The sequence below is a fragment of the Furipterus horrens genome, unplaced genomic scaffold (assembly GCF_987537825.1).
Source record: "Furipterus horrens unplaced genomic scaffold, mFurHor1.1.pri manual_scaffold_17, whole genome shotgun sequence".
Lineage (NCBI taxonomy): Eukaryota > Metazoa > Chordata > Mammalia > Chiroptera > Furipteridae > Furipterus > Furipterus horrens.
In genome coordinates, this window is record NW_028327187.1 from 95,030,081 (window position 1) to 95,053,775 (window position 23,695).

The 23,695-nt window shown below is 36.4% G+C and overlaps 1 protein-coding gene across 1 annotated transcript in view; it reads right to left on the bottom strand.

Moving 5' to 3' along the window:
• The window catches only part of CFAP47 (cilia and flagella associated protein 47), a 360,991-nt gene that overhangs the window by 168,196 nt on the left and 169,100 nt on the right, over window positions 1-23,695 (bottom strand). Inside the window, exons 33-36 of the mRNA XM_090264123.1 lie at window positions 18,990-19,087; window positions 18,589-18,705; window positions 11,744-11,878; window positions 7,477-7,592 (exon numbers count right to left, since the gene is read on the bottom strand). Of these exons, the coding sequence (XP_090120249.1) occupies window positions 7,477-7,592; window positions 11,744-11,878; window positions 18,589-18,705; window positions 18,990-19,087 (466 nt within the window). The remainder of the gene's footprint in view (window positions 1-7,476; window positions 7,593-11,743; window positions 11,879-18,588; window positions 18,706-18,989; window positions 19,088-23,695) is intronic.

Consider the following 23,695-nt stretch of genomic DNA (forward strand, 5'->3'; position numbering starts at 1 on the left):
CCATGTGATCCAGCAATTCTACTTCTGAGTATTTAACTGAAGAAATCCAAAACACTAATTCAAAAAGAGATATGCCCTCCTGTCTTCTTTGCAGCATTATTAACAATAGCCAAGCTATCAAAGCAATCTAAGTGTCCATCGGTAGACAAATGGATAAAAAATAATTCATATATCTATTACTCCCCCATAAAAAAGAAAAAAATCTTGCCATTTACAACAGCATGAATAGACCTAGAGGGTATTACACTAAGTGAAATAAGTCACTTAGAGAAAGACAAATATATGATTTCACTTACCTGTGGAATCTGAAAAACAAAACAAACAAACAACAAAACAGAAACAAACTCATAGATACAGAGAACAAATCAATGGTCATCAGATTGGAGGCTGGGTAGAAAAGATGAAAGGGATTAAGTACAAACTGCCAGTTATAAAAACAGTCCCAGGGATGTAAAGTACAACATAGGGAATACAGTCAATAATATTGTAATAACCATGTATGGTGTCAGATCAGTACTAGACTTATTGGGGTGATCCCTTTGTAAGTGATATAAATGTCTAACCACTATGTTGTACACCTGAAACTAACATAATATTGTATGTCAACTGCAATTGGAAAAAACATTAATTAAAAAAGAAAACATCTTGGTCCAGTCTATAAAATCTAAGGTTAACTTCCAAAAATACATATAATTTACCAAATATTAGAGTTTCTAACAGCTAGGCAAAGAAAATCATATATTTTTTGTATGAATTTCATAGAACTGTCGGTGCTACTGTTCACGCAAATGTTTAGTCATGTCATGATTTTTGGTCACATGGAGGAAAAAAAATGAGAAAGAATAAGAATTCAAAAATTACTTGAAACTGTGGTTGAAAATAAAATTCAAATCTCAAGTTACAGCTCTACCTAAGACACAGAGACAAACACTCACGGGAGACTTCTGGCCAAGATGGAGGCCTAGACTGACACGCTCCATCTCCCTCCACAATTAAGAAAGAATACAACTACTACAAAACCAGAAGAAAAAAAAATAGATGGAAGTCCAACATATGAAGTTATAAAGAAGTGGTTCTCATCTGCACGGATAGGAGGGGTGAATCTGGGGTGGAGAGGTCAAGCTGTGCTGGCAGTGGCAGCAGCAACAATGGTGGCAGGATGGCAGTAAGCACAGACACCTATATTTAAGGGGAGGCAAGAAGTGCCTGGGGAGCACCCCCGGCTGCAGACCAGACACGTCAGCTTGCGATTCCAATGCCGGGGAAGGCAGGCCCCCATTGCCTTGGACTGTGACAGCAGAAGGGCGTGAGAACATAGGAGGAGGCTCCTGGTCTCTCAGCAGAGAGTGAACTGCAGGAATCCATATTGGACCCCCACCCCCACAGAAAACGCTACAGCATGGTGAGAAGGGTCACCTGGTTATGACAAGTGCATGGGTCCCCACCCCCTATAGCGTAGGAGGTGTGACAGCCCCACCCAGGAAGCAAAGGTAAACATAAAACTGTCAGGATGGCACAGATCATGATAGAGATCCCAGTAACACAGCTGACCAGACAGCAAATATCTAATCTAATGGCTCAGCATATAGGGAATCTTTCTGAGGCACAGTTCAGAGCTTTGGTTATAAAAATGCTTACAGACCTAACAGCAGATCTTAAACAAGACAGGGAAGGAATGAAGGCTGGTCCTGCTGAAATGAACAAAAACACATACAAAACTAGTGGTGAGGGAAAGAAAACCACGGATCAAATCAACAAATTGGAACATAGGGAAGGAACAAACAGTCAACCAGTGCAGAAAGAGGAAATGAAAAGTGAGGAAAATGAGGAGAGGCTCAGAAACCTATTGGACAGCTATAAGTGGGCCAACATCTAAATCACAGGGTTGCCAGAAGGTGAAGAAGAACTAGAAATGGAAAAATTATGTGAAAAAATAATGAAGCAGAACATCCCTAACTTGGGGAAAGAAATAGACTTACAGGTCCAGGAAGCACAGAGAGTTCCAAAAAAACTGGACCCAGGAAGATCCACACCAAGACACATTATAATCAAAATGTCAAAAATTAAGGATAAAGAGAAAATCTTACAAGCAGCAAGAGAGAAGAAGAGAATTACATACAAAGGGGTCTCAATAAGACTCAGCTGATTTCTCAAAAGAAACTCTGCAATCAAGAAGAGACTGGCAAGAAATATTCAAAGCAATGAAAAGCAAAAACTTACACCCACGATTACTCTATCCAGCAAAGCTGTCATTCAGAATAGAAGGGCAGAGAAAGTGCTTCCAGGACAAAGTAAAACTGAAGGAGTTCATTAGATCCAAACCACTGTTATATGAGATGTTAAAGGGACTTGTTTAGGAGAAAGAGGATCAAAACTATAAACATTAAAATGAAAACTGAATCACAACAACCAACAATAGAAGCTAGGGAACCAAAACAAAGGCAAACTAAGTAGGCAACGAGAGTTTGAAAAGAATTATAGGTATGCAGAACATTATGGGGGGAGGTCAGCAGGGAGGGGGAAGGGGGGAAATGGAGGGAGATGGTACAGGAATTAAGAAGCATAGTAAGAGGGAGTGGAGTAGATAGGAGGATGTTGAGAAGAACTATATGCAAAGCCAATGGGCATGGATAAGGGGGGGCACAACTGGAGGGAGGGGGTCACTGGGTGGAAGGGAATAAAGGGAAAAGAAATTGGGACAACTGTAACAGCATAATCAATAAGGAATATTTTTAAAAATTCAAATCTCAAATGAAACTAATGGTATATAAGTAACATGACATTTATTTACAAGACATGTGTAATTAGAAGAAGGAATAAAGAAAACATATTCATCTCCCTTACTCTTCAACTTCCATTGTAAAACACAGTAAAAAGGTAAAGAATCTATGGCCTTGGAGATCTCACTTTCTAATTTGTAGAGGAATGACTGAGTCATGGCATCCTGGAAACCCTGCATGACAACACAAAAGCCACATATGCAAGTCTTAACTACAGTGGATGTTAAGTTTCGGCAGAATGTTCTATGATCTTCCCATAACATAAGAGCATGGAGGCTGATGAAGGGCTTCTACAAGAACATTTCTCACTTGCCTCCCTACTGCCCTGAGAAACTGTCACCAGTTTCTGATGAGGTCTGTAGCTTGCTAACTAGACCCCTTCAAGGTAGAGTTAGGGGCTATAAAACTACTTGGTTGCAGCATGAAAGTGACTGCTAGCAATAGCGTGTAGTGTCCTAGTGTGCATGTTGCTGTCACCTGGCCCCTTTTGTTTTGGTGGTGTGCTGCACAAGGACATGGGACCTAGCCCATTGATTACTTTTGCTTTCACTGCTTATGTAAATAGATAATTCTTCAAGTAAAAAATGGTTTTTGTTGTTTCTTTATTTGCTGAATCTTTCAGCCATGTCTTGGCTGGCCACAACTGTGGGTGATAAATCTTAGGGAAATTTTATCTTTGCTTTTGCTCTGGCTTTTAGCATATTTAGCATTATACATCATATCACAGTTATTTTTTGTACAAACTATCTCTGATCACTTTCCCTTAGGATACACATAACTGGAAATTGAGATGGGAATAGATTCTCTGAGTGTCAAAATTTGGCATAATTTCCCTAGAATGACTGAGAAATTACTGTTGAATGGGTAAGTTTAGAGAGCAGCAGAATAAAATGAATGCGGGCTTTCAGATCAATAGAAACATTCTCAAAATAGCTTTTTAGGGAAAATGACAACTCACATCGGAGCAAGAGTGGAAGCGATTTTTATCCAGATATGTCATCGCTAATCTCAATTTGTGAAAAATGACATTTTCTTGGCTGTTATGAGATCACAGACTTGAATTTGATTGAGAACAAAGAGTATTTGTCCTTGTGATCTTTTTCTGGGTATAATAGGCTCAAACTCTGTGTTCAGTACCTGTGAGTGATTCAGAATTTTTCCAGACATTTGAAAATCATTACATAAACCTATCCATTCATTCAATTGATATCCAAAGAGAATTAATAATATACCAAGGACTGTTTTACATTTTTAGGACAAAGGAATTAGAAGAAAAAAAAAACACTATTGCCCTGGCTGGTGTGGCTCAGTTGGCTCAATTCCCTGACAGGGTACATGCCTGGGTTGCTGGTTCACTTCTTGGTCTGGTGCAGGCACATTGATGTTTCTCTTTCTCTCTCCCTTCCCCTCTGTCTAGAATCAATATTTTTTAAAAAGAAAACACTATTCTGATCTCCTGGCTCATCCATTTTATAGAACATGACAGACAATGTGTTATCACAAAATAAATGTGAAAACTACAAATTGCGTGTGCTATCAAGTGGTATGAGAGCACATAATGGGGACTGTGTTATAATCTGAAAGGTATATATATATTAGTGATGCAAGATATAGTGAAGAGCCTGCCATGAAAGCCACATGGACCATGTTGAGATGTTCAGTCTATGTCAGAGTTGTGATGGGAAGCCAAAGGGATATTTTAAGTTAAAGAGTAACATGGTCAAATTTGCATTTTAAAAACTTATTGCCATTCTGATATAGAGGATGGATTGAAGGGCAACCTTTTAGGAGTCCATTGTAACAGTCCAGATTAAAGATGATGGTACATTAAATTAGAATGTAAGATGTAGATAAAAGGAAAAGATGATAAATTTAAGATACATATGGTAAAAATAAATAGCACTAGGTAATGTATTGGATTTCCATGGAAGTTATGGAAAAAGGTGTTCAAGAATGACCATATTCCAAATAATATGCACTTAGTACATGAATTTATGAATCTATACTTAAGTCCTATGAAACACATTTTTTAAAGATTTTATTTATTTATTTTTAGAGAAAGGGGAAGAGAGGGAGAAAGAGATCAAGAGGAACATCTATGTGAGACAGAAACACCAATCAGTTGTCTCTTGTATTCACCCCGACTGGGGATCGAACCCACAACGCAGACATGTGCCTTGACAGGGAACCAAACTAGCAACCTTTATGTTTGCAGGAAAACACCCAACCAACTGAGCCACACTGGTCAGGACCTATGAAACACATCTTAAAATACAGTATCCTTTTTATGAGGTCAATGATTGGTTTTAGAACCATGAAAATTTGAGCTTCTCTTGAGTATAGGCACTCCTGTTATAAAAATTTTGTAATATTGAAGAATGTAAATGACCAGTATTCCTTCCTGAATGTGTTAGAAAGTTCAGAATCAAATGGGTGGTTAGCTTCTTGTCATATCTTAGGTCTGTAGGTATGTATATCATAATTATAGATTTTATCCTAATTTTCTTACCTTTTATTTTCTTTTGTTTCTATTGCCTCTCTCCTCATTTAAAAATAATCTCCTTTATGTTATATGTACCTCATAAGCTACTTCAACTTGGATTTTGGAAAAGATAAAGAATAAATATACAACACATCAATGTCAGGGCCCATATGGCTCAATAAAGAATAATGAGGGAAAAAAGAAACAGAATGGTTTTCTGAAACTAAACTATCACTTTTACGAGTCATTGTATGGCTATAGCTAAATTTAGTCATGAAGTTAGATGCAGAAATAAATATGTTTGTTTATATGTTGGCGTAGCTGTTTAATCTTTCTATATAAATTATATCTCTGGGAATTTAAATCCACAGCTGGCAGAAAGAGCTATTATTAATTGTGATTCAGACAGAAGCTAAGACAGGATGTGGTACACATAGATAATTATATAATATCTGATCATGATAAAGCCACAAGTGGTTTTGTTTGTTGGTTTAAGAAAACAAAACAGTTTCTGAATCTTACTCATAAAAACCAAAAACTATAAAATTATTCAGTCTAGCTAAACAGATACTTAAAGAACCACCTAGTAACACTATTCAAGCCTACAAAATAAAATGCATCCAGAAGAGTGAATAATTGTTTCCCACATACATGGAGAATTAAGCATTAGAGAACTTTTCTGTGGTTTCCCCAAGAACGCTTAAGTGCCTTCTTTTTTCCATTGTCCTCTGATTCTATACATACATCAGAAATAAAACTACTATCAAATTATATCCTCATTGTATATTTGCTTATATGGTACTCTGCTAGACTGTAAACACAGTAAATAGTGTTGATGTTTTCATCTATAAATCACCAGCACTTTGAATTGGGGTGGGGGTGCAAATACTCATTGATTGCTTCCTATAAGTTCCAGTTACAGTACTAGGTGTTTTGCCTATACAACTACATTTGTTACTGACAACACTGTGAGTAAATATTCTGATACACATTTTCCAAATAAAATTGGAAAAATGAGGCTGGATCACAGAGCCTGTACATGTCAGTATCAAAGCCTAGCATTTGTTAAATGACATGATAGAAGAGCTAGGGCACGATGGCATCAGAAACTCAAATTATCTCATTAAAATTATAATAAAGCAATTTTTCTTTAAAAAGTGCTAGTTAGAGGGAGCCATTGAGGGACATCTGAATAGAGGCTAATAAAGGAAACAAAGCTGCCCTGTAAGACTCCTGGAGAAGCCATTTCCAGAAATGCCTAGTTTCAGAGAAGGCACAATGGGGTTCAGACAGGCCTCCTCTTCCCAAAGCCAGTACAGAATGCCAGGCAATTGGGCATGAAAGCAGAATGTTCTCACCCTAAAGTGAAATCTGCTGATTGGCAAACCTGTGCATTTACTGACTCACAATTTATTTTTCTATTGCCATTTTACTACCTATGAGTGGATAAACAAGTATCACAAGTCATTAGAGCAAATCCTTCAACGTGAAACATGGGGACCAAGAGAAACAAATGTAACAACTCACCTCAAAGAAAATGAAAATAATACAGGTAATAGATGATAATATAAAAGTCAGAGACATTTAGGAAGCTACTGTAACCTCAAATTAAGAACATGATGCTATTAAACAGATACTCAAAAAAAGAAAGTGCTTTTATATAATATATGAGATTATCTATCTGTCTATGTATACATAAACAATGACTAGGGATAGAGAAAATGGGAACACTGGGGTATCTTTCAGGTATGATTATCAGTCACTTCCTTTTTGTCTTTATACTTTCATAGTTTCTGAAGTTTATACAATAAGCACATAGCAATTTTATAATCAGAAACAACTATATATAAAATATAATGCTATACATAGAAATATATGTATAAATTTAGCACATACTGCTTCCCATTTTCTGCAGGAAGAAGAACTGTACTATATAAAGAATTTATTGTTTAATCTCTAGAGCCAATGTACATGAAAAATAAACTAAAGTTAAATGTATACATAAAATATAGCTGATTTATGTTGTTAGAAAAATTTTTAACAAAATTGATAAGGAACCTCAGCAGCATATGAATAGTTTATCTATGTGTGAGTAATGGTCTTTTCATTTATATACATCTACTAAAAACAAATTGCTTTTTTATAATTAAAACACACATTAAATCTCTAGGGCTGATACATTCAAAGAAGAAAAATTTAAAGAAAAACACTTACTTTGGAGGAATTGTCACAATATTTCTTGTCCGGTAAAGGGAGAAGTCAGCAGCATCTCTTCCAATAATTATAACTTTATATGCTATAGTTTTAGAGCTTGAATTTTTCACTAGAATCTATGTTGTAGAATAAGAGAGTAAAAACAAGATCATGAATTTTTAAAAATATACACCTTAAAATTTCTTACTTTTATCAAAGAGAGTTATACATTTTCATCATGAAAATATCTGTTCCTAATGTGCACTAACTGGAGGAAAACAGACTTTGTATTTGAAGACAGCATATATATAGGTTAGCAAAAGTGGGCAGGGAGAAGGAGCTTTCAAGCAAGGAAATGACACAAAGATTTGAAGTCCAAAGTTAGCAACCTGGATTGTATTCTTATTGCAAAGGGAAATCTCTGGGGAATTTTAAACACAGAACTTACACAGTCCAATTTACAAAAAGAATACTCTGCCTGCTCAGTGTAGAAAGTTATAAATAGTGTAGGTTTAAAATCAGAGGTCCAAGCTGGAAACAGTGGCTTTGTCTAGAAGCAATTGTGTAGCTAGGGTTTGGCTGCCCCTTCCCTCCTGATGCTGAGATGTGGAGATGTGGAGATCTGCAGAATGAGTTACTGCATTTTTAGAAAGAGGATTGCATGAAAACTTAAGTATATGAGCCCTTGTGTCCAATATAATGGGGATTCAGAAAACACATACACATTAGGAAGACATTAGGTTATCATGGAAAGTACTGACCCAAAAGAGGGAGAAGACCTGGGGCAAATGGAAAATTGGCCACATTACAGTGAAGGTGAGGTAACTGCGCTTAAGCAGTCTGGGAACTGTAGTCACAGATACTGAAGAGTTAATAATTAGCACTATGTGTGATTATAGTGAATCGTAAGGAATATGGTAGAGATTTGTTGAAAGATAACAAGTTAACTACTTTCAAATTTCAGTGAAAACTTTGGTAACTACCAGGACAAGTACATTGTTGCTGCAGAGTTCATACATTCACTTAGCCCAAAGATGTGGGGATCTCATGTTGCTTACCTACTTATAGCACCTAAAGAATTAATTAATAGACCAAGTGATTTTAAGTCCCAGAGAGCTAATTTCTATTTTCTGGAAGAAAAGGTTTAAAATAATGATAAATTCACGATGCAGTGTTATTGGTTTATAGTCCTGTAACTTCTATAACCAGTCCAAAGATCTTAAGGAAGACATCCATTTTCATTGCCATGTCCTATGTATGACACAAAGTCACTGGGCTCATCTGTAGTCAGAGTATTCCATGTAACTCTATGATTTTATGTAGAGGTGGTGAGTGGTCCATGGGGAGAAACAAAAGCTGGTGAAGGGAAGGAAAGACAACTTTGGAGCCACAATTCCCATTTTGTGGTGATGGTCAGTCTTTAACAACTGTTCAGTGTGAAGTTTGTTTCAAAAAGGGGGGATTGTTTCAAAAAGGGGAGGGTTCAAGAGCTTAAAAAATTGTCTCAGAAAATCACTGCACCCTACATTTTTTCATTGATCACCATATGATTTAATGGTTACAATATTCTAAAAAAAAAACAGATGCCCCTGGCTGGTTTGGCTCAGTGGATTGAGCGTCGGCCTGCGAGCTAAGTGTCGCTGGTTCGATCTTCCAGTCAGGGTACATCAGAGAAGGAAAACTCTGACTCCAAAAAACCTCCGCTGCCTTGCGGCATACCTCTTCAGGGGAAAGGCTAAGGGAGTAAACCCCGACAGAAAATCCGGAGCCGGAGTCCCTAAGGCGGTTTGACGTTGTAGTCAACACCGGCAACTCCTGCGGCGCACCTGAAGCCAAGCTGTATTGACTCCGTCTTTCCCTTGGACCCTTCAGCTGCGAAGAGAGGGGGGGTCTGCTGCATGGGCAACAGCAGACCCTCCATATCACCCTGCCCAGGCTCTGTAGCTTCAGCTTCACTGGAGAGGACACTCCAGCGTCATCGCAAGATGTCGATTCAACACGGGAGGAGACAGATACCGTGTCACTCCCGAGTCGGACTGCACAGCCATTCTCGGCGGTGCAGATAGACTCTTAAGAAGCTACACCATCGTCTCTCGAGACGGATGGCTGCCGACGACGATTCTATATTTCTATTTGAGACACTCATACAGCTCCAGAAATATGTTTTAAATTGTAGTAGCTATTTCCTGAGATTTTTCTTTACTCTGAAAGATTGAAAGGGTTGATAAGAATGATATTGAATGACTTAGCCACTGCCATTTCTGGTGTTGATGCACAGGGGCAAACTATGTCTAAGTTTCTCAGCAACTTCCAAATTAATGACTTTTCTTAAGTGAAATTTAATATCAAAGCTTGCTGTAATTGATGTATTTTTTCATTCATATTTAATTTTAATTGTTTCCTTCAAAAGATGTAGCTTGCATTTGTGAAAAATAAAAGTTGTGTCTATACAATGTCACCTTTAATCTTAAGGTATGAACAATATTTCTAATAAAGAGTTAAATTAGAAAGAAGTTATATTTCCATTTTAATGTGTATTTGATTTTTACCATCACAAAATTTATGTTTAAATATGAGCTTGTGTTATTAAATACTTTTTAAAAATAACAATTAAATGTCATAAAGAAATATAAACATGTGGTCAGAGTTAAAGAATTGTTAATAATACTTAACTGTAATAAATCAATGTTTAATCTAATTCAGACTCCTACTATCTCCTGTAGGCCTAAGCAAAACATTTCTAACTGTTCATAAATTTTATTTTGAAGTCAGAAGTCTTCTCCAATATAATTATAACTCTAGGGTAGTTAGTACCCAAGGCCCTTGAATATCATTGCAGTTAGAGAATTAGCATAGTAAACACAACTGAAAAAAATTCTCTAAACATTTTGATATTTCTTTTGCTGACAAAAATGGGAAAGGAATAAAATTAAATAACAGGGATTGTATCTCAATATTTGCTAACAAAAAGATCACAAGGAGTGACTTTCTTTTCCCTAAATTTATCCCTTTACACTTTGAGACAAGAACCTGAGTTTTTCCCTGATTTTTAACTGAATCTTACCAACCATCACTTATATTGGCACAGAGGCTACACAGTTATTTTTTCAAAGTGGTTACAACTACAAATCAAATATCACCAGAACATATATTTTGAAGACCAAATATGGACAAGTTTTGCATTGGAAGTACAAAATTAACCCCCCAGCCACAAATATGGGGAGGAATACATAAAACAGCCTGAGGAAAAGAAATAAACATGATCTGACCAAAAGCAATAAAATAACTTGCACAAAATAAGATTTTATCAGCCCACAGTGTCCTGAGAAAGAAGCGAGGAGACCACTTATAAATCTGGTTAAAGATTTTATGAAAACAATCTTAGAGAAATATAAGCAATTTAAAATTGCATGGCAAAAGAAATTTCACAAGTGTTCATGTGAAACAAATTGTTTGAAATTGAGGTCAATTATTCCTGATAAGATAGTTTCTCAAAGAGAACACTTGTTATTGTCATAGGACTTGAAATTCCATTTTCAATTTTTTTCTGGAAATGAAAGAATCCACTACTACACATTTAGTACCTCCAGCCATATATAATATCATTTGGTGGGAATTAGGTGGCCCATGTCAGGAACATTATTACTTCCTTCTCTATATCCTCATTTGAACAAAATTCATGTGGGTGTATAAACTGTTCCTTAAAGGAGAGCCAAGCACATTCAGGTCACAAGTTTTCACTTAGGGCATCAGTCTTCTTGTACATGAAATGGATTTCCAGTTTCCTGAAAGGACTAGCCCTTCAAAGTGCATAATCTTCATCTTCCACATCCCCAACCCTTATGCCTCAATTGCATGAAAGAGTCATCATTTTCTTGCTGGTAGTGATTATCGTTAAGCAAAATTGTCCCTTTTACTCTGCTATACGGTAGTCCCTCACTATATCACGGTTCACTGTATCACGGGATTTTTAAAATATTATATTTAATTATTTATCATGGATTTTTCACTATATTGTGGGATTTTGCGGTACTGCATACGTATGTTGTTAAAGTTACGTAGGTTTAAGAGTGTAGAATAAATGTAAGGTTCCTACTTCGCAGGGGGGTGTGGAACATAATACCCACGATAAGTGAGGGAATACTGTACTTTTGGTTTAGAAGGAGCAGCATTTGCTGAGGCTTATTGTATCATATCGATGCTTCTCTTAATTTGAGGTTGGGAAGGGAATATCTAAAACCCCTCTTAAATGTTTACTTTGTATACTTTGGCCCTAAATAATCCTTACCTGTCTCATCACACTGTCATGTAGAGCACAACGTAAGGTCACCAATTCCTTGGGGATACATGCAGGGAGTCTTCCATACAAGTAGACACAAAGCATGAGCATCAGTATTGGATTTGGGTCACAGATGTCATGGGCCTTGTTTTGAAGAGGAGAAATATAAATAAGAGGATATACAGATAAAATATGTAACTAGAGCTAAAGCACAGTAATCAGTTGTTGAAATGCTTTAAAACGTTTTCAAACGTTACTCACTGGGAATGATACTGAAATGCAGACACAATAAAGAAAATATTGTTGTTAATCAGAAGAGCTTGACATAATTGTTAAAAGATGAATTAATTAGGGTTTTCTGGACCCAAGGGTAGGTAGGACGACGACCATGTCCAGCTTGAAGCAGCTAGAGGAGCTTGAGACCTTCGCCCATTGTCCTTTACAAGATTACAAAGGGTCCTAATATTTGAGAGGGGGGGGGATAGTTAATTTTTACAAACCAGGGGTATGGACTTGGGGGGGATTGCTGGGGGAGGGGGGTGCTGGGTGGAGGGGAGCAAGGGGGAGAAAATTGGAACTGTTGTAACAATATAATCAATAAAAAACATTTAAAAAAAAGATGAATTAGATGTGTTCTAAGTATAACAATGGCCTCAGAGCCTCAAAGAGCCCATAAAACCTAGTCAGAGGCCATAAAAATACTATGCACTAGAAATACTGACCAATGTGACTAAGTCATCATCCCTGAGTTATTAAAGTATTATAGAATGCAGTAAAAGAAAACTTGAGAAGTAAGCAAAATACTTAGGTAAAAGATGGCAAGAGATTTTCAAGCAAAAGCCCAAGGGAGGAGGTAACACATGAGACGAACTTGAGGGCTGTGTGGACATCAAATAGGTTGTATTTGGTGTGAGGTATAGGGTATATTCTATCAGAAAGACAAATAACTATTGAGCAAAAATAGAGGGAGTAGTGTTCATTTGGAGGAAGAAGCACAATTTGAATCATGCATAAGGTGAGAAGGGATAGGCACTGAAAGAACAGACTGAGCAATGCAAGAACTACATTGTGGAGGGAATGGATGCCAGAGTGAGGGATGATTTCTGAACAAGAAAGAACACAAGAGCAACAATTCAAGCAGATCAAGTAGCAGGTGGTTGGGGAAGTACCTTTCCTGGAACAGACAAATTATAATAAGGCAGAAAATGTAATTAGAGTGAGAGACAAGATAAATTAGTGATTGTTTTTGGAATAGATCTGAGGTAAAATCCAGACTACAGAGGAATAACAGCAGAGACCATCAATATAGCCAGAATGCACATTGAAACTAAAAAGTAGAGTCAGGAGCAGAAGGAGGAAGAATTCTTTCTATCAGTTTATGTAGTGTCTCTGGTCTTCTAGAACAAGGTGGAGGCAGTGGGGGATTATTATTCATAACAAAGAGGAATTGGGATTGGTCTGAGGAAAGGATTCAAAGATATATAAAATACCACCGATAGACAAGCAACTCAGCCATTCTCAATGTACGAGGAGCTCACTACACTTCCATAAAATGAAGATCATAGCATGCCTAATGACATACATTCAAGTTAGCAACTGGAAATGACCTGGGCCTGGCCTAGAAATGCAAGTAGTGCTAGAGCTAAGGAAATATAAAGTGCTATAATAGGCCCCCTTATCCACTGTTTCACTTTCCACAGTTTCAGTTACCCACGGTCGAGTGCAGTTGGAAAATTCGAGAAACCATGCATAAGTTGTAAATTGTGTGCTGTTCTCAGTAGTGTAATGAAATCGCACTCAGTCTGTCTAGAATGTGAATAATCCCGTTGTTCAGTAACTCCAAGCTGTATGCGCCACCCGCCCTTTAGTCACGTAGCAGTTGTCTCAGATACCATATCAACTGCCGCAGTACCACAGTGCTTGTGCTCAAGTCACCCTTACTTCACTTAGTACTTGTCCCCAAACCATAAGAGCAGTGATGCTGGTTAGGTTGAATATGCCAAACAGAAGCCGTAAAGTGCTATCTTTAAGTGAAAAGGTAAAAGTTCTCAAATTTATAAGGAAAAAAAAATTGTATGCTGAGGCTGCTTAGATCTACCATAAGAATGAATCTATTCATGTAATTGTTAAGAAGGAAAAAGAAATCCCTGCTAGTCAGCTGAGAGAGACAATATTTACGTAACTTTTATTATGGTATATTATTATAATTGCTCTATTTTATTATTGTTGTTGTTAATCTCTTACTATGCCTAATCTAGAAACTAAACTTTATCGTAAGTGTGTATGTATAGGAAAAAGATAGTATATGGTATATATACATAGTATATAGAGTGTTCAGGCTTCTGTGGTCTCGGGCATCCACTGGGGGGTCTTAGAACATATATCTGGTGGATAAGGGGAGGACTACTCACTCTATGTAGAACTAAGGCACTTGACTCTAAAATTTGGCAGCAGTTACCAGAGACTAATTTACAGGCCATCTGACTATCTGCTAATTCACATTTCCAAAAATATTATTTACCTATTTTGGAAATAGAAAAGAGTTTATTCTTTCTTGTTTTGTCAATAAGCAGTAAGGTTTACTGCAGAGGGAGCTGTTAGTAAAAAAAATAAAGGTAGAAAGTTGCAAGGGAGTATGATTTGAGAAAAACAGAAAGATAGCAAAATCCCAAGGTTTCTACTCAGTAATCTGTGGTTCCACATTTCTTCAATAAAGACAATGGTAGTCAATAGATGTGGGAAAGTTATTTAAAATAAGAATAAACTAAAAAATTAAATAGAGAGTTTAATGTCCACAAAGTAAAGAGCATGGCCCTGCTGGGCCCTGTGTGATAGGCTGTCTGGGGGGGTGATGGGGGGGGGCAGGAATGTGTTTGCTGGGGAAGGAGAACACCAGTGGCAGCACACTCTGGGCTCAAGTCTGAGGTCAACAAAAGTCTTCTGAACATTGTTTTAGTGACAACAATATAAAAAATACAGATAGAAATATAAACATTATTCCAAAAGCTCATATTTGAAAACTTGGAAATGAAAAAATATACTTATCTTAGTGGAAAAATAGATTTGATAATTAAGCTATTATACTGGAAAACCAGAGAAAAGAGTATTCTTACCTTTCTTCATGATAAATTTCAATGAAAATAAATTACACTTTACATTTTAGTATAAGTTTCACAGCTACACTTTAGGCATTTCTAGGTTTCAAAGGCCAAATGTAAAGTTAGGTTTTCTTAAAACAATATTTTTCATGTGAACTATCTTTCAAAGACATAATCATTATTTTCTCTATAAAGGTCTAACTAAGAAGAACTTTGATCATATTGATCTATTTTTACCCTGATGACAGTATTTCCTACTCGACTAACAAACGATAAGGAATTAAACAAACAAAACATCATAATAAAGAAGGATGGTGGACTAGAAATCTGCTAAACTAAAATTTAGTCCTACAACTATACAGTGCCATGATCTTAACTAAATCAATGAGTTTTATTAGGCCTCAGTTTCCTCATCAGTAACAAGAAGAGGTGAGATGGTACTGAGCTTCCTGGTGGATTTATTTCATTTGCTGTGACTTCAAGATATCATCCCCAGCTTTCAAACCAGACATCAACCATAACTAGTAGTATCCACTGACAGACTGTAACCCCACAGAGAACACTGCTGACTGCCTTCCAAACAGCAATTTTCTCCTTTCTTCTTTACTAAGAAACCCAATTTCTGTGAGAGTCCCATTAACTTTATCAAACACTGCTTCAGCTGTAAGAATGGAATGCAATTCTGTTCAATGATATGCAATGGAAACTATGCTGTGGGACCACTGAGAAAGGTTTAACTTAAGGAAAAAGCACAATAAAAGGGTGCTACTCTACCAGCCCCAAGCAGAGCTGTGTGATGGTACTATGTGGGAATTTTAGTAGGAATAAGTGCACATATAAGCTAATAAGTTGAGAAGGGTTGAGACAAAATGAATCTCTGAAAACGTTGTTCAAAAACTGAACAACTACCCTTATGATATTCTTCTGTCTGACTTTATCTTATGCAAAATATTGAATTTCTTTATTTTTAAACCACTTTTACTCATTAATTATGTTACTTTAAGGTTGAAACATCCTAACTGATTGAAACAAACAAACAAAGCCCTGGCTGGTGTGGCTCAATGGATTGAGTGTCAGCCTGTGAACCAAGTGTCGCTGGTTCACTTCCCAGTCAGGGCACATGACTAGGTTGCATGCCAGGTCCCCAGTTGGGGGCATGTGAGAGGCAACAACACATTCTCCTTTCCCCTCTCTCTCTTCTTTCCCCTCTCTCCAAAATGGATAAATAAAATAAAAATAATAATAGAAGTAACCTTGTTAAAAAATAAATTAATTAATAAAAAAAACAAACAAAATATTAAGAGAAAAGTTAGATTATCTATATTCACCATTAGTTCTCCTCATTACTCAGTGAATCATATATAGTATAACCTCTATAAATGTTAATTATATCTATTTTACATCCATCTGCATATGGAAATGAAAATACATTCTATGCTGAGTCCAAACAATTCTCAGAATATTTTTGCTTTAAATAAAAAGCATGTCATGAAAGGGAGACTATGTAATAATTGTATACTCCAGCTTACAAGATTCCACAACAGGACATGACATTGGCTTAGAAACTTATCTAGCTGATTCAACAGTTGCAAAAGACATAAAAAATAGGAAATGTAACAGTAATAAATAAATCCAGTACGGAATTTCACAGGATTCAATTGTGGACCAGTACTAGGCATCGGCACTAATTCATTATGGCTAAGTTAATTTAAGGGTGATACTTTTAAACTCTGTCATTTAATGTGGTTGGTAATTCCAGGCTGATTAAAAGTTAGCGGATTGGAGCTTGCTGGTAAAAGACTGGTAATTATCTGCTAAGTTAATTGTCAATTTCCCCATTCACCATTTATCAAATCTTGGACATCTGCATTTTTTAGTAGATTAATTTTAAAATATTTTTAGCTATACAATTAAACATTTTGAGTCAATATATCTGAGGAAATAAAAAAGCAAAAGAGGGAATCATAACGATGAATTATATTTTGTTTTTTAATTGATTTTATAGAGACAGAGGGGAAGAGAGAGAGAGGAACATCGATTTGTTGTTCCACTTACTTATGCATTCACTGGTTGTTTTTTATATGTGTCCTAACTGGGAATCGAATCCACAACGTTAGTGTATCAGGGCACATATAAAAAGCAACCAATGAATGCATAACATGCATATATCTTGATAATTCAATGAGTTATTATACTATTTCATTTCTCTAAAGTAACAAACAAAGGGCTCAAAGATGTTAAGCATACAGTAAATTTTTGATAGTTACTACTGAGGACTTAATGTGAAAAGCTAGATGGAATTATAACTTGGAGGTCCAAATATAATAAAAATATATATTGCCATTGTGATCTCTACATGAATACTTATTTTGAAACCAAAATGAAATATTTTCCTTTCTGCTACTAAATTAGAAGACAATAGTAGAATACTTATATTCAAACCACTCTGTTCCTTTAATTGATGCTTTGAGTTCAGTAAGGTTAATAAAGCATTCATTACTGTGGTTTAAGAAAACTGGACCCATCACTAAAGCTTTCTTATGTATAGTTGAATGTACACAATTATACACATCAAAAAAATATCCAGTAGAATCCTATGGAGACATATTTCAATTTTTACATTTTATCAATATCTTATGAAAAGTCTTTTATTTTAGATTTAAAATTTGTGAGGAAAGGGATATTATTAAGGAGTCAATTAACATTTCTCCAAAGAAGATATACTAATGGCCAACAGGTATCCAAAAAGGTGCTCAACATCACTAATCATGAGGGAATATAAATCAAAACCACAGTGAGATATCAGCTCATACCTGTGAGAATGGCTATTATCAAAAAGACAAGAAATATCAAGTGTTGGAAAGGATGTGGAGAAAAAGGGCAACCTTGTGCACTTGTGGGTAGGGATGGTACAGCCACTATGGAAAAGAGTATGGAGGTTCCACAAAAAATTAAAAACAGAACTACCATACAGTTCAGTAATCCCACTTTTAGGTATATATTCAAAGGATATGAAATCAGTATGTATTATGGACTTAACTGCATTCCCATGTTCAATTGCAGATTCACAATAGTCAAGATATGGAAAGAGCTAAGTGTCTGATGAATGGATAAAGAAAATGTGGGCCATACTTATAATGGAATATTACTTAGTCATAAAGAAAGAAAATTCTGCCATTGTGACAACATGGATGAATCTGGAAGGTATAATGCTAAGTGAAATAAGCCAGACACAGAAAGACAAGTATTGTATGATATCAATTATATGTGTAACCTAACAAGTCAAACTCACAGAACCAGAGGGTAGAAATGGTATTTGCCAGGGGGTGGGGATGGGGGAAATGGCAAGATGTTCATCAGAGGATAGAAACTTTCAGTTATAAGATGAATAAGTTCTGGGAATGTAATGTAAAGTATGGTCATTATAGTTATTAAGAGTGGATCGCATACTTGAAATTTGTGAAGAGAGTAATGCTTAAGTGCTCTCACCACACACTCAAAAAACAGTGACTATGTGGGGTGATGGATGTTTTAATTAACTTGATTGTGGTAATTATTTCATATTTTATATATATATATATATATATATATATATATATATTTAACTTCATGATGTTATACATGTAAAAAAAGATCACATCATCCAAACTAAATATTTATTATTTTCATTTGCCAATCATACGTAATAAAGCTGGGAAATAAGAAAAAAAGATCCTCATAAAATATTTATATAATGTATAATATAAAGGTGCTCACCTGTATGTCCATGCTAAGGTCAATTTCACGAAGACTACTCACAATAATAAGGCAATTGTGAAAATATTGCTCAGGACTTCTTGGTTGTGTGTACATATTCACAAAATGAGGCTCAATCTGAAAAAGACAACAATCCAACTTTTCTGTAATAGAATAAAAATGACTGCTTTTTAACTGTTCTCTGTAATTCAGCATAGAATTGTTTAAATATTACATTTTACTATAGTAGACGGCTGCACTCAAACATGAGAATAAACAAAAAGGGAATGCTGGCCATACAGATTCTGATGTTACTAAAATCAAAACATTTACAAGAATCAGTCATCAGAAAATACTTCAAATTTTAATTACTAAGTTATTTTAAATAACAGAGGACCATTATGCATAAAAATAACTCTTACCAGAAATGGGCAATAGGCTCCCAACACTGTGGCAAAAACAAGGCCATCTACAAGGTCTTTGTCAAAATTTACTATCCATCTTTCAACAGGAATAACACCTGTTCCAAAAAGGAAAGAGCAAATATAATAATAGCTTTACTTCTCTAAAAAGATATCTGACAGAAATTTGAGCAATATTCAAAGAAACATTTGCCTTTGCTTAGAAAAGAAAAATCATATATTTTGGAAATAAAAACAAAACTTAAACCTCAGAAGCTTAATACCAGGAAGTAAATCTATAAGGTTTTATAAGCTACTACAAAAGCTGTCTCCTTTATTTACACTTGAGTCACTTTGAAGAATATACTATCATGTAGCAATGGGAGAAGAATCTGGGATTTCAAAATTACTCATTCTGTAGAGGACCTTGGAGTTCAAGTGTTTGATCATGATCATCAGCATGACATGGAGTTACTTGTAACTCTAAAGTTTTAGTGACAGGTTCCCTATTTGTTGCAGAAATTCCTCCTCAAGTAGGGTATGTGGACGGGGTTGGAGATTTGTGGCTTAAACAAAGCCATAACTGACCTATGAAAGATAACATAAGATTGAGGAGCAATCAAAGCACTTCTCAGTTACAAAAATGACCACTACACTGAAACCAGAACAAAAGACAAAGTATCAGGACACTGCATAAATACAGTAGTCCCTCTCCATATCGCAGTTCAGTTATCGTGGCCTCACTGTATCGCGGGATTTTTCAAAATATTATATTTAATTATTTATCAAGGGTTTTTCGCTATATTGTGGGATCTTGCAGTACTGTATACATATGTTGTTAAAGTTACGTAGGTTTAAGAGTGTAGAATATGTTTAAGAATGTAAGCAGACTTCCGGCCAAGATGGAGGCTTAGACGGACACGCTAGGTCTCCCTCTACAACTAGAGAGGAATACATCTACTTCAAAACAAAGGATAACTAGAAATTCCAGAAAATAAAACTACACGGAAGTCCAACATATGAAGTTATAAACCAGCGGTGCCATTTGGGCAGGTAAGAGTTAAAGAGGGCAGTGCTGTTTGCGGTTGCACCTGGACAGCGGCGGGGCAGCGAGGAATCCCAGCTGTGCAAGCCCCTGGCGGTGCGCGACTCCGGCGCTGGGGAGAGCGGCCGCCGCATTGCCTTGAACAGTGAGGCCCAGGGGGGCGGGAGGACGGATCCCGGTCTCCTAGCTGAATAACTGTGTGAATCCATCTTGGACCCCCGCCCCCAAAGAAAGCACCACAGGGCAGCGAAATAGGTCGCGGACAGGCAGGCGCCGTGTGACGCCAAACGGCGCCGGTCGCTGGGTCATTACGAGTACACAGGCACTGCCCCGGACAGCCGGCCCAAGAAAACAAAACGCATCTGTCAAAATGAGGCAGACAACTATAGAAATCCCGGTGACACAACTCACCAGACAGCAGATAGAGAACCTGACAGATGAACAGATAAGAAACCTGTCAGAGGCTCAGTTCTGGGCCATTGTTATCAGGTGGCTTACAGAATTCACAAAAGAGCGGGAAAAAGATAAGAAAGAAGCGAAAAAATTTCATAACGAAAGGAACAAAACCGCATACGAGATAGAAGGTGAGAAAAAATCCAGAGTTCATTTCAACAAACTGGAATATGGAGAAGGAACAAGCAGTCAACCAATGCAGCGAGAGGAAATGGGAAGCAACAATGAGAGGATCAGAAACCTCTGGGACAGCTATAAAAGGCCCAACATAAGAATCATTGGTTTGCCAGAGAGTGAGGAAGATGAACTAGAACTTGAAAAACTGAGTGAAAATATAATAAAGGAGAACTTCCCAGACTTGGGGAAGGGAATAGACTTGCAGGTCCAGGAAGCAAGGAGAGTTCCCAAGAGACTGGACCCAGGGAGAACCACTCCAAGACACATTATAATCAAAATGTCAAAAATTAAAGATAAAGAGAGAATCTTAAAAGCAGCAAGAGAGAGGAAAAGAATTATGTACAAAGGGGTCCCAATTAGACTATCAGCTGACTTCTCAAGGGAAACCCTACAGGCAAGAAGAAACTGGCAAGAAATATTCAAAGTAATGAAAATCCAAAACCTACAACCACGAATACTCTATCCAGCGAAATTGTCATTCAGAATAGAAGGACAGAGAAAGTGTTTCCAGGACAAAATAAAACTGAAAGAGTTCATTAGATCCAAACCACTGTTATATGAGATGTTAAAGGGACTGGTTTAAAAAAACAGAAGCTAGGGAGATGAAACAAAGGCAAACTAAATAGGCAACGAGAGTGGAAAAGGAACTGTGGGTACGGGAAGCATATTGGGGGGAGGTCAACAGGGAGGGGGAATGGGGAAAGGGAGGGAGATGATATAGGAATTGGGGATCAAGGTAGGAGGGAATGGAATAGACGGAGAGAGGTTGGGAGGAACTGTATGCACAACTAATGGACATAATCTAAAAGGGGGGGACAACTGGAGGGAGGGGGGCCACCGGGTGGAGGGGAGCAGAGGGAAGGGAAATTGGCACAAATGTAATATTTTAATCAATAAAACACATTAAATCTGAAAAAAAAAAAAAAAAAAAGAATGTAAGCAGTGTTTATAAAAGAGTGGAAAAGGTTAATAAGGGAGTGGGAAAGGTTAATAATGGACTAGGAACGGTTTATAAGTGTATGGAAAGGGTTTATAAAGCCTTAAAATATATATAAATACTAAAATAAATGTAAGGTTCCTATTTCGCAGATTTTCACCTATCGTGGGGGTGTCTAGAACGTAATACCCGTGATAAGTGAGGGAATACTGTATCTGAAAGACTGTCCTACATTAGGGAGAGAGGGGGTACTTTAGACGTTGGAAATTACAGCTACATTGGACACAACATTTCCTTTTTGAAAGTGTTTCCAAAAGGACCTAGATTATTACTGGATTGAGATGATTTCTTGTCTGAAAACAAGGGAAAAAATTTGGTGATCTTCATAATTCCCTCAAATCCCTTAATTCTCATTTTCTGTAAAGAACAAATCATGACAAGATATGTTCGTGACATGTACATTAATTCTACAAACTAGGACTGCTTTATATCTGATCTGGGAGACTCAGTTTTCTCTGAAACCACAGATGTGCTGATAATTCATAGAAACAATGCCCAGTACTCTTTCACCTGAGATGCTATAACACTGAATGTTTCTATTAGATTTCTACAGCATATTATTGCAAAATCAGCTTAGCAAACAAAGATCATTAGGAAATTTCAACTAATAAGTAACAAACAACATTCTGCACTATATTTTTCAAAGTATTTTTTCCTGATACAAACCTCTAAATAATTCTATATGATATAAAATGTGGTGCATCAAAGTAATAATTTTAAAGTGCACATTTCTAATTGGCTATATAATTATAACCTAAATGTGCTTCTATTAATGTATATTTACCACTCATGTATTCTAAGAAAAGCAAAGGGTCTCAATTTTGTAGCCAATAGTCTTTTTTCTATGAACTAGAAGCAATTCTAAGTTTCATCTGAAAAAGGCAATTTTCTAGTCTTTTAAGTTGATGATGAATCAGTCAGATAGCAGGAGATATAGACCATGTCCTATAAGTATCCATCCTCATCTTGTACCAACATTAGAGAAAGGATAGAAATTCCCTGGAAGGAGTTTAACAACTATGGTCACACCTATAAAGAGAAACAACTAATGAAAAATCTCCCTAACTAGAAGCTAATGAACAGATAACAATATAGCAAAAACTAAGTGTTAAGCTGTTACTATCAACTAACTCCACCAACTGCAATCCAGTGTCACAGGATCTGTTATGACTTTACTCATTTCCTCATTTCTAGCTTCTTCAACAGTTAAAAACCTAGTTCTCCCTATGCACAATATATTTACTTATTTGTTGAATACTAGTAAACACAGAAAGTACTTTCAGAATTGCACACCCATACCCCTGCAAGAAAGTAATGTGTAGGTACAGTTTGTGTTTTTGTCTTTAGTTCTGTTATGCAGTCATGATATTGTTTTCAAATGATAATTAAGTCAGCTCCTTTCTTTTTCATTACATTCAGTGAGTGGTCAAACATTTGTAATGCAGTTACATTTGTCATTTGTCGCATTCATTTGTCACAGTCTGTATTCCATCCTGGATTACGTCCATGTCTTTGATGTTTTAAAAACGCATATACTAACATTCATTCACTCTTTGGAGTGTAGCTTCTAGGATTTTGAGATATATATTGTCATGTATTTACCACCACAATCCCATAGAAAAGTTTCATCACCCTCCAGCCCCAAAATGCCCATGTGCATTTTAGGTCAACATATCGATATTTACCAAAAAAAGTGTGGTGGGATAGTCATTGGAGTAATATCATTTTGAAATCTCAACAATAGTATTCAACTCTATGTGTATGAGATATTTCTCTATTTATTTACTTCCCCTTGATGTGTTTCATCAGTGTTTTGTAATGTTCAGCACATATATCCTGCACATATTTTGTTAGCTTTATACTTAAGCATTTTATACGTTAAATTATATGCATATATTAATTTTTAATTTTAATTGTTTACTGTCATTATATAGAAATAGAATTTACTTTTGTATATTGATCATATATCCTACAACCTTGATAAACTCACCTACTAGTTCTAGGAGCATTTTTGTGGATTGCTTGGGGTTTTCTACTTAACTGTCATGGCAAATC